The following is an 11,478-nucleotide window of genomic DNA, read 5'->3' on the forward strand; positions in this document are numbered from 1 at the left end:
CATTTTCCCCCTCCACCAAACCACACCTTTTGCAAATCCCTTAACCGTGGGTTCATCTCCCTTACATTGGTTGGATATAAGTTGGTGGTGCTCTGGCTAAAATGTGGTTGTCCTATTACTTCCTATTTTGTCTTCTTTCTTTCCCATGCCATTCTTGCCACTGATGTATGACCTTGTCTCATTTGCACCCGCATTCTTTCTACCCGTGTTTATCTTTTATGGGAGATGGCATGGGCTTGCCTCACTTTTGCCTCTTCTTGAGCCCGTGAGTCTGTCTGTTGCTACTTTTTGCCAGGCTGGCCTATCGGGCTTATTTCTCTTTTTTTCTTTAGGCCTTTTCAACCCTTTGTTTATGTAGTTACTCACTAATCTTTTATTATATCCCTTTTTTCACTTGTTATTAGGCTTTTCTATTGTTGGGCTTTCTTTTTCTTTTTCTTTTTCTTTTTTATATCAAAAATGGGCACCAACAAACTCTAAAATATTCAATCATATGGTTTATTTATAAGAGTCTATAACATTTTCACAACAAATCCTAAGTATAAAGTTGTTATTGGTTCTAATTTTAATTTATCACTAAAATTACTTTTTCACTTACCAGTAACAATTTTTTTTTTTTAGAAGAAACATCGTATAACAACCTATTACTTAAGATTTGTTATGAAAATATTGTTAATAAAATATTTCTCATTATTTATCTAAATGACTTATTGGCAATACACTTTCTTGTGCATAGTTATAGCTATCAAGGTTAGATTATAAAGTCTAATTGGAAAATTTAAGATGCAACCTAATGAATTGTACCTTAATTTTTTTAAAAAAAATTCCTTTTACCTTTTTTTCATAAACGGTGTCAATATCTTTTTTTTCCACTTCAAATCACCAGTGTGTGTTTGTGTGTGTTTTTCTTCTCGGGTTCGCTTAAAAGCAGGTAATAATGGAAGAAAATAAGGAAGTAAAACTGAATTTAAGCTTGCCATAAGCTAAAATAAGAATTAATCAAGCTTCGGGGTTGGATTGAATAATATTTTGATGTAGTTTTAATATCCATATAATTTGGATATTGGATCATGTGTCTTCTTGAGAAATCTTACCTTTGAATAAATAAAAAGCAATAATCTAAGAAGATTGAGTATAACTATACATAAAAACTACAATGGGAATTGTGTTTTGCTTTTATCTAATGTTTTTATTAGGTCTCGTATAAAAAAGTACTTATAAGACATTTCTCTCACAAGACGTGACATTTACATTTAATTCATAAAAAAAAAACGACATCCGCGTTTGTGGGATCCACTCATATTAAGAGAGAGAGAGACGTCTCCTAAGGGTATGTGTGTCAAATCCACCATGTTCATGACATGATTTTAGTGTTTTTTTTTTTTTTTACAAGATAGAATTCTACTTTAGTCTAATGTAACTGTATATGTGTATGAAACTCCATCCTGAAGACTTGAACCCTCAGCCCTTGCTCCCTACACCCTACAAGCATTTATACTTATAGAGTGACCACCGCTCCAAAGCCGGCGGGAATGATTTTAGTGTAATTCTGAAACTATGGCAAATCACAACTGCATTTAATGTAGTTAGACCTTTCCTACATTGAATCTGTTCACATTTCCTCCCTATTCCAAAAGAAAGGTCAAAAAGCGGAAAAAGCATAAATCTTAGTTGTCAGTTGTCTTCTTATCAAAAAAAAAAAAGGTTGTCAATTGTCATATTTTGGGATCATCCTTAGCAACATCTATCGTGTAGTACATTTAACGTAATATTGCTGCCCTAGCTTGAATTTATTTACCAGTTAGGTGCAACAATTTATTGTTGCCTTGCCTATAAGCTACGTATGAGATTGGATTTAACTGTGAGATTTTTTCATGGCAATTAATTAAAGCCCACATTTTAGAGTTTACTCAACTACTACAATTTAATTGAACACATTATAGAAGCATAGAGAGATCTCACTAAACTGATATTGTAATGAGTAATCTTTTTTGAAGAGAAAAAAGTATGATCAACTCTTCAAGAAATATACATTTTAGATGTCAACTTATATATAAGCATAGAGATCTCGTACGCCGAATGCTAAAAACTTATCTGGCGTAGGGAGTGTCTCAAATTGCATACATTTTCTTGTACTCACTGTTGATGATCTCAGAGTCTGACATCACAGACAGTGACAAGGATCTTGATCCACTGCCAAGTGATGATCTTCTTCGAATGTTCCTCATATTGGAGGCCTCAATCCGATGCCTAATGACCCAATAACACATAGTACCCAAAGTAGTGGCCATTATGGTTGTTCCTATAATTGTTACTCCAATTGCCAGCCACCTTTCACTCTCACCCACCACAACAAATGACAGAGCCAAGAATGCCACTGAAACAAGTGCACAAGCCAACCACATTAGCTTGTTGATAACTGCCATCATTTGCTTCTTTGCCTTGCTTTCTATGACTACCACTGAGGTCTGCACCACCACAACTGCCAGAGAAATAAAGAGTGCAATGGAATCAAAGATGATGAAAATTATAAATGGCACTTGAGGTGCAATATTTGCTTCCCCGAGGGAGACTCCAGGAGGAATGTTTTCTGGGTCGTCAACATATTGTCCAGGGACTGTGAAGATGGCTGCAAATGCAACTGTGGCAATGAGGACAGCTACAACAGTTGTGGAGTTGATTGCATTGTTGAGACCTTCTGTGTGCATTTTGTTGATACGTTGGGCAATGCCTCGAACACGTTTTCTGGTCTGCCGGGTCTGATCTAGCTGGTCATGGACTTCATGCTTTATATCACTTACTGTTTGTTTCAACTCACGGGCAGTGCTTGGTGCTTGAGGCCTGAGGTTTTTGGCGCTCTGAACCCCATAATCCTGAAGAAGGGCTGCAACATCAGCTTGGCCAGTTTTCTCTGCAGTGTCAGTGGCAGTTTCGCCAGTCCTGTTAACGGCTTTTGTGTCTGTCTCATTGTGTTCGAGAAGCATCTTCACAATCTGCACAAATAGATACTTAAACTATGTCAACTTCTTCCTTTCAGCTGATTCTATTAAGAAAAGTATGACGGCGAAATTTCTGCAATATTAAAAATACATTTGATCAATCATGAAGGTGTGGTTAAACTTAAATAGTTGCAGATGAATCATAGCCCTGAAAAAAGGTGCATTTGTGGGATAGCAAAATTGTTTGAAGTATTGCAAGTGGCCAGTCAGTCTACTATCTTGTGCTTGGTGACAGAACCAGGGGGTGTTCTGAAAATGTAACTTCTCCGCTAGAAAATTTGGTTATTAGTCATTGTTTGACCAAGCTATTTGGAAAACTAGAGTTGAAAAATTAATCCAGAAAGAAAGTTATAACGCCATTCATGTTCTGAAGTATCATTCTCCATGGTGGCACTGGCATCAAAGGAGAACAATTATGATCAATAAAAGATGAAAACATAACTGCCTTTAACAAATGAAAAAATAATGTTCAAAAGCATGTGCATTTATACAAACTACAACACTAAAGAACCAGAGGGCTGTGAGTGACAAAAACAAAGGTTTCTCATCCCAGACTAAAACAGATAAATACTACAATCTATGACATTTCAGAGAAGCCAGCTGAAGGCTTCGAAATCTTTTAATTAAAAAATATAGATGCGCAATCGAAGAAACTTACTCCATTAGAGAAAACCTATGAGAGGACAACTGTAAGAACTTGATCTGAACAGTTACTAGTGGAAGTGAACTATATATGAGCTGTATCCTTAACTTATGTCTCAGATGATGATTGATGAGGATGTTGAAGTAACGCAGTTCAAACAAAAGTTTCTCTATGTTGTTTTTATTTTTTTAACATTTCCTTCTTTCAATTAAATTACTTTTGTAAAATGAAAAGGGATGGATCCAAATGAAGCGCTTTCCAGACCAACTTCTTTAAAACATTAAAATCTATAAAACTATTAAAGTAATTAAACAGGAAGTACATCACCCTCATCAAATAAATAACTTTCCCATGGACTATTCCCAAATTTGTATTCAGTTTCTAATTTTCTCTAGGCAGCATATACCCAGAAAAGTGACCTCTCACGTTTCACAGGAAGTAGCAACATCTATCAAACAAATAATAGGTGAATTCCAAACTATATTTTCCTTGGGTTGCTTGTCTCAATAACCATGCACAACAAGAAGGCCCCCTGATGAAATGTCTGTACCATGATTCATGAAAAAAAAGAAAAAGAAAATAAAAGTCATATTATAATGCTATGATGCATTAACTCCATCAGCATAAGGTCAAATCTGAAATTTATTATTGAAACAGCAAGAAGTTTTCATCATTATAGATAAATAACAACTAACAAGGCAGGGAGAGGCAAATTTACCTGAGCTCTACCTTTCCTGGTCGCTATATGCAACGCGGTGTTGCCCTTATTATCAACTATGTTTACCGACAAAGGATCTGCCTTAATCAACTCCCCCACCACCTCACTACTCTGTCCCTTCACTGCCATGTGTAGTGCAGTCTGCCCCTTCTTATCAGTCCGTTTGGTAATCCCAGGCTCCTTTTCCAGAAGTGCTTTCACAACCTCCAAATGCCCATTTCGTGCTGCGGAATGCAAGGCAGTCTTCTGATTGCTTCTAGCAATGGTTGCCAGGCTACTTCCTGCCTCCAACAAAAAATTCACTATCTCAATGTGCCCCTGTGTTGCGGCAGTGTGCAAAGCCGTGGTGTTTGATCCATCCACGGTCATAGACAATTCTGGATGGACCTCCATTAAGACCTTCAATATCTCTGCAACAAGGCAAAATAGAACTCAAATTCCCTCCTGAAAAACAAAATCCACAAAGAGAAAGCAGACAGAGAATTCTTTTAAGTGACTACATACCCAAGTCCCCTTGTTTTGCAGCAATGTGCAATGCATCAAAGCCATTTCTTGCTTTAATGCCAGCATCAGCAAGATCATAATACTTGATCATCTCCCTAACCAAATCAACATAACCATATTCTGCTGCAACATAAAGGGCTGTCTCACCAGCTTGATTTTGCTTTTCCAACAATTCCTTCAATTCAGCCTCTCCGGTGCCACTAAAGATTTCTGTTACAGCAGTAAGATTCCCTTCTCTTGCCGCAGTATGCAAAGGCGTATCGTCACGTTTTCCAGTCAACTGTTTTGTCATCTTCTTCCGAGGCAGGCTTGTCTGCCCTGCTTGTGGCTGCTCAGCTGGTGTCTCCATTGGATTCAGTGATTGAAAATCCTTAAATCCCTCTCCTCAGCTAGCTCCAATCAATACTTCATAACTTATTCATCTGCCCAGCAAAAACCCAGATAAAAAATCACACTCTTAATCCAAAATAACCAATATTTCCTCAAAGCAACTCAAAGAAAAAAAAACCATTTGAATTTTTCTGGAATTCTTTCTTTTTTTGGGGGTAACCATCCCAAATCAGTGTCCTGATCACAAAATAATCCAGGTTTTAATCTTTCTGACATGAATGCAAGTTGCTCTGCCCATGAACCCACCCCATTATCCATTTATGTCAAACGATTAATGAATCTCCAGCAAACCAATCACACTTTTGAAAAATGAAAAAAAATAAATAAATAAAATCCACCCCACTTAAGTACAATGAACAAAGTTTTGGTTTTCGGTTTTCCTTTTCTCTATCTACAACAAGATCAAACTAAGAAAGAGAGGTGAAACCATAAAAGAATGAACATGAGCATTTTATTACCTGTGGTTTGAAGAAAGGAGCTCTATAATTGGTCTCCTCCATCTAACACCAATGAACCCAATATAATTGAGAGGAGCAGATTCTGGACAATCATCATGGGATCAACATAACACCCTGTAATGGATATTTAGGATTTCCATTAATGATAAAACATTTAGAGTGGTCCTCTTATATTGGAGGATGAAGAAAGTGCAAGAAAGGAATAACAGCAACAATATTAGTATAGGGCTATTATAGGCTTAAGATACATGAAATGCACATGTATGCAACCGGGCATTGCACCCACTTTTTTTTTTCTTTTTTTTTTAATGTGAGCCTTAATCAAAACCCAAAGGCCAGAGCTTATACACGAAGTCACGAACCACTCAAGAGGAAGGGCCTTTTGTAAAGGTGGTGATGATGACAACGTTGGCTGGAGAAAATGAAAATGTGCGAAATCAAAAATTATAAAGGAAAAAAAAAAAAAAAAAAGGCAAAAGAGAGCCAAAACCAGAGGTGGTGGCCCTTGAGAAACAACGGTAATAACAGCACCACGCGCGCTTGTATCTCCAAAGTCGCAAGTGTCATTCTTTCGCTGGACCAAAACAGTTTATTAGTTGACTCTCTGTCTCTGTCTCTCTCTCTCTCTTCATTCTGAGATATATATATATATATTTTTTTTCTTTCTTATTTTATGTGTAGTTTTGTCTGGAGCCCAAGTTAAATGTGTTAATCAATTTAAATTCAAAAAAGAAACTTTTCAATGATACATATAAGTTCTTCTACAATTACAACCTTTGAGCCACGATCTTCTTAAAAAAAAAAAAACTTTTGTGCAGCAATCATTTTCATAGACAATTGATTTTATATAAGTTTACTATTTTTTTCTCCATCATTTACACTCACTTACATCGTCATAGTGGCACAAAAATTAAGTCCACAAACATTCTCATATGAAATGGATCTATCATATGATTTACTGTATATCATCTTCTCGTATAAAATTAATAAACAAATAATTGCATCGACTTATTCTTTACATAACTCAAAACATATATTAAAATAAATAAATACTCCATCAACTTATTCTTTGCATCAAATATCTTTTAATTCAACTTTTTTTTTAATTCAACTTAATTTCAATAAATACTCTTCAAACATATTAGATAAATATTTTTTATTAAATAAATTAGAGATTACACAGTTAAATAATAATAATATTTTGAAAATTATGAAACATGAAAATTTTAATTAATTTTATAATTTAAATAATAAACATCACTTTGCATGCCTAAATATATACAAGTCAATAAAAAAAATATAATAATAATAATAACAACTAAAATAATTTTTTAATAAATGATAACTGCAGTAAAGATCTCTAAATTTTAATCACAAAACCCACAATTTTATTTTATTTTTCTTTGAAAAATAAAAAAAAATAAAAATATAGTGTCTCTATCTCTAATTTTCCAAATGCAAATTAGAAATAATTTTTTTACAAAATAAAGAAATCTTTATGAATAATATTTATTTATATTATTTTTAGAAATACACAGATTGAATTTACTTTTGTTTAATGAGTTATATATATGATATAAAAGTTGTGGGGGCTCAAGGACCGAAGATGAAGATCAAGGAGTGAAAGAGATTGTACTTAGGATGAGGGCCGAGGACTCGAGGATCCAAGGACAGGAAGACGTGGTTGCATGGAGAAGTGCAAAGGGCAGACTGGTGATATATGACAAAGAGAGCGAAAATATCGGGTTTGATGGTAGATAGTTTATGATCTCCGCATTGAATGCTCTATATCTAGTTTCCTGGCCGCATTAAATAGGGAGCAACAACTTTATTAGCTGCATTTAGGGATGGCAATGGGGCGGGGCGGGGCCGAAGGATGGGATCTTCGCCTCCGCCCCGTATAGATTTTTCTTGCTCCATCCCCGCCCCGCCCCGCATGACGGGAAAAATTTCTTGCCCCATCCCCGCCCCTTAAGGCCCCACGAAGACCCGCGAAGCCCCGTCCTATACAGTAAAACTTTATTTTTTGTTAATTTTCCCTATAACTATTACCATTTTTTCAAATAAAATGACATGTTTCAATATTAAAAATATACTTGAAATTATAAATAAATTTATCCTATCAAATCAAACTAATTTTTAGCAAAAACTAAATAATATTATCTAAATGTTTAACAAGACAATGTCACAACAAAAATCTCATAGTATGACACAAAAATCTCAAATTATGTTAATGATGAACAGTAAGTTGAGAAAGACATTTGAATCATGAATGAAAAAACAAAAAAAAGAGTTAAAATCGGTACCTTATTTCCAACTTTGCTTGAGAGAAAAGAGAAGTAGAACCACGTTAGGTAGAATAAAATAAGTTGATGATATTTTTGTTTAAATAGTAGGATTTTAAAGTATATAAAAATTATAACTTAATCCTTATTAACGCAGGGTGGGGCGGGTCTAAAAAGTGTAAACCCATCCCCGCCCCGCCCCGTGATGCGGGTCTAAAATCTCACCCCATCCCCGCCCCATCACCTTTGCGTGGCGGGGAAAACCCGCACGGGGCGAAGTGGGGAGGGGCGGGTCAAGCGGGGCGGGGAAAAATTGCCATCCCTAGCTGCATTGATATGGAGGTGACCTGAACAGTGTAAATCACAGCTAGATAGTTCCTTTCTACCGCCTTCTACAAGTAATCGAACAAGTGTCAATAAAGGCAAACGGTTAGGTGGGAGATGGATGGTGGAGATGACAAGATCAAAGAATATAAATAGGGATGAAAGAGGCTAGAGAAAAGGGAGAATGAACACGGTTCGAAGAATAGAAGGACTAGGGATTTTTGAATGTAAGGGAAACCTCTTCGGGAAAAACCCGAGAACGAGTGTTTGTTTCGTATTCCTTTTTAATCTAATCCTCGGGACATTATCGTCCTTTGTTGTTTTGTTCCCTTTCTACAAATTCTTTGTCTTGGGTCTTAATTTCATAGATTCATAGTGTGCCTTTGCTCCGGGTTGGATTTTTTGGTCTTTACAATTGGCGCCGTCTGTGGGAACAACAAAACAGAACATTCTATCTTGAGGAAAAATGGAGAGCGCAAGCGCAAGTCAGGATAGGGAAGAATGGTTGGTTCGCAGAGGGAGAACCAGTCTTTAAACATGCAACGGGGAAGTGATAGATTGTGCACCCCAAGTGTGGTAGTGGAGTTATATCACAATGATCAAGTAAGAAGAAGTCATTCACACACTGGGAATCGCATTTCTCGTGAGGAAGAGTTGCAGTAGATGCAGTCAGAGATAGATCATTTGTGTAGAAGGTTGAAACGAAGGAGGAGTAATAGAAGGAGTCCCTCCTATTTGTCTAGTGATAGCTCGGATGGTGGAAAGGGTTGGGACAATCATCATAGGTCCAAATCCCCCCTGGCGAATCCCATTCAGCTTTCGCTCATATGGACAAATTTAAGAATGGGGGGCGTAAACGAGCTGGGGGATGGTCATATCGGGCACGGGAAATGATGCTATGAGTAAAGCCCTGAGGCAGATTTCTAAATCACCTTTTGCAAGAAGGATATACAAGGCAAATCTCCTTCATCGTTTCTCTCAGCCTACTTTTACCATTTATATTGGTAGGACCAATCCCATGGAGCATGTTAGTCATTTTAACCAGAAAATGGCAGTTCATTCAAATAATGAGGCTTTGATGTGTAAGGTTTTTCCTTCTAGTCTTGGGCCAGTAGCCATGCGTTGGTTTGATGCTTTTGAAGAGGGATCTGTGGGATCTTTTGAGGAGCTTACAAGAGCGTTTGGGGCTCGGTTCATAACTTGCAGCAGGGTCCCTAAGCCTTTAGATTCCTTATTATCTATGGCCATGAGGGAAAGAGAGAGGCTTAAAATTTATTCAGATAGATATTGGGAGACCTATAATGAGATTGATGGGGATGTCGAAGATGCTGTTGTGAGGACTTTTAAAGTGGGGCTCCCTACTGAACATGGTCTGAGAAAGTCGTTGATAATGAAAGCTGCTTCAAATATGCGCTAGCTCATGAATCGCATAGACAAGTATAAATGAGTTGAGGAGGATCAAATTCAGGGTAAAGGCAAAACGAAAATGTTCCCGGAGAGAAAGGATCCTCGGGGAGGGGGTTATTAGGGCAATCGCCCCAGAAGAGAGCCCCTAGTTCATTCATTACCGATGGGGTCTCCTTTGGTGAATTATTTGTTCAAAGAACCGGTATATCATATATTGGAGAAAATACGAAATGAACCTTATTTTAGGTGGCCTAATAAAATGAGTGGAGATGCATCCCTGAGAAACCAAAGCCTTCATTGCCATTATCATTAGGATAAGGGACATACTACAGAGGAGTGTAGGACGTTACGGGATCATTTGAACCAGCTAGCAAAGGCGGGGAAACTTAACCACTTCTTATGTCAACCAGTAGGACAATTTGAGCATCGTAGGGCTGGATCGTCTCGTAGTAATACTCCCCGGCCAGCATTGGGCATTATTAATGTCATTTTAGCAAAGCTGGAGGGAGAGCTTGGGACATCTTCCAGGATCATGTCCGTGCGAGGTGGCCTTGGGGATGAGGCTGTGGAGATGGGAAACCACATTGCTAAGAGGGCAAATTGCCAGCAGTTCCTATCTTGGGTTTCTCTGAGGAGGCCAAGGAGGGAACATGCCAACCACATGATGATGCATTAGTAGTCACCATTCGAATTGGGGGGTATGATGTGAAACGAGTCCTAGTCGACGATGGAAGTGGAGCAAAAATTATGTATCCTGATTTGTTTAATGGTTTAAATTTGAAAGTCGAAGACCTTGAAAAGTATGACTCACCGTTGGTAGGCTTTGATGGAAAGCCGGTAATTCCTCAGGAAATGATTAGATTGCCCGTGCAGGTTGAGGATGAAGAAGTACAGGTTAACTTCATAGTGGTAAAGGCCTATTCACCTTATACGGCCATCTTGGCTAGGCCATGGCTTCATGCCATGGGTGCGGTTTTGTCGACTTTGCATGTAAAGGTCAAGTATCCCACCCGTGGACTGGTAGGAGTGTTTTTGGGTAGTCAGTCAATGGCCAGGCAATGTTTGGTATCTGCAATTGTTAAGACAACGGAGAGTATGGAGGAAGGGGCAGATCAGAAAACTTTATAGCAATCAAAAAGCCCGGTCCAGGGAGACGATGCCAAGACGGGTAGAAATTTGTCTGAAGACCTTGAGAGGGTATTAATTGGGGAAGATGAGGAAAGGTATTTCCAGGTGGGATCTCAATTACCTGATGTTGAGAAAATAAAGTTGATAAAGTTTTTGAAGGCCAACCTTGATGTTTTCGCGTGGACGACATATGATGTTCCGGGAGTTGACCCTGAATTTATTTGTCATCAATTAAATGTTAATCCCGAGATTGTGCCCCGTAAACAACCTCCTCGGCGAGTGTCTCAAGATCACGCCGAGGCTGTAAGGGTAGAAGTAAACAAGCTAGAACTATTAAAGAGACCTTTTACCCTGAGTGGCTTGCCAATACTGTAGTGGTTAAAAAGAAGAATGGGAAGTGGAGAGTTTGTGTAGATTTTACTGATCTAAATAGGGTGTGCCCAAAGGACCCTTTCCCCATTCCAAGAATCGATCAGTTGGTGGATGCTACTGTGGGACATCCTCGGATGAGTTTCCTAGATGCTTTCTAAGGTTACCATCATATTCCTTTATCATTATCTGATCAGCAGAAAAAAGCTTTCCGTGCCCCCAATGGCAATTATCATTACCAAGTAATGCCTTT

The 11,478-nt window shown here is 37.9% G+C and overlaps 2 protein-coding genes across 2 annotated transcripts; one reads left to right on the forward strand and one right to left on the reverse strand.

The window, feature by feature from the left end:
* Window positions 1-1,937: 1,937 nt before the first annotated feature.
* LOC142608276 (ankyrin repeat-containing protein At5g02620) lies at window positions 1,938-6,126 on the reverse strand. The gene is made up of 4 exons (XM_075780021.1): window positions 5,713-6,126; window positions 4,865-5,286; window positions 4,361-4,770; window positions 1,938-2,993 (listed from the first exon to the last, which is right to left on the reverse strand). The coding sequence occupies exons 2-4, from the start codon at window positions 5,211-5,213 to the stop codon at window positions 2,112-2,114; spliced, it is 1,641 nt and encodes a 546-aa protein (XP_075636136.1). The 5' UTR covers window positions 5,214-5,286; window positions 5,713-6,126; the 3' UTR covers window positions 1,938-2,111.
* Window positions 6,127-9,189: 3,063 nt separating this feature from the next.
* Window positions 9,190-9,738, forward strand: LOC142606056 (uncharacterized). Its single transcript, XM_075777464.1, has one exon. The coding sequence runs from the start codon at window positions 9,190-9,192 to the stop codon at window positions 9,736-9,738; it is 549 nt and encodes a 182-aa protein (XP_075633579.1).
* The last annotated feature ends 1,740 nt before the right edge of the window (window positions 9,739-11,478 follow it).

This window comes from Castanea sativa, chromosome 8 (assembly GCF_040712315.1).
Source record: "Castanea sativa cultivar Marrone di Chiusa Pesio chromosome 8, ASM4071231v1".
In the NCBI taxonomy this organism is placed as follows: Eukaryota; Viridiplantae; Streptophyta; class Magnoliopsida; order Fagales; family Fagaceae; genus Castanea; species Castanea sativa.

Bases quoted from the DNA above. Each gene is read 5' to 3' on its own strand.
- LOC142608276 (XM_075780021.1), bottom strand. From the start codon at position 5,213: ATGGAGACACCAGCTGAGCAGCCACAAGCAGGGCAGACAAGCCTGCCT. The intron at 4,771-4,864 runs GTATGTAGTCAC...GCCTTGTTGCAG, and splicing joins TGCAAAACAAGGGGACTTGG to AGATATTGAAGGTCTTAATG. The intron at 2,994-4,360 runs GTAAATTTGCCT...CTATTTGTGCAG, and splicing joins CCAGGAAAGGTAGAGCTCAG to ATTGTGAAGATGCTTCTCGA.
- LOC142606056 (XM_075777464.1), top strand. From the start codon at position 9,190: ATGGTCATATCGGGCACGGGAAATGATGCTATGAGTAAAGCCCTGAGG.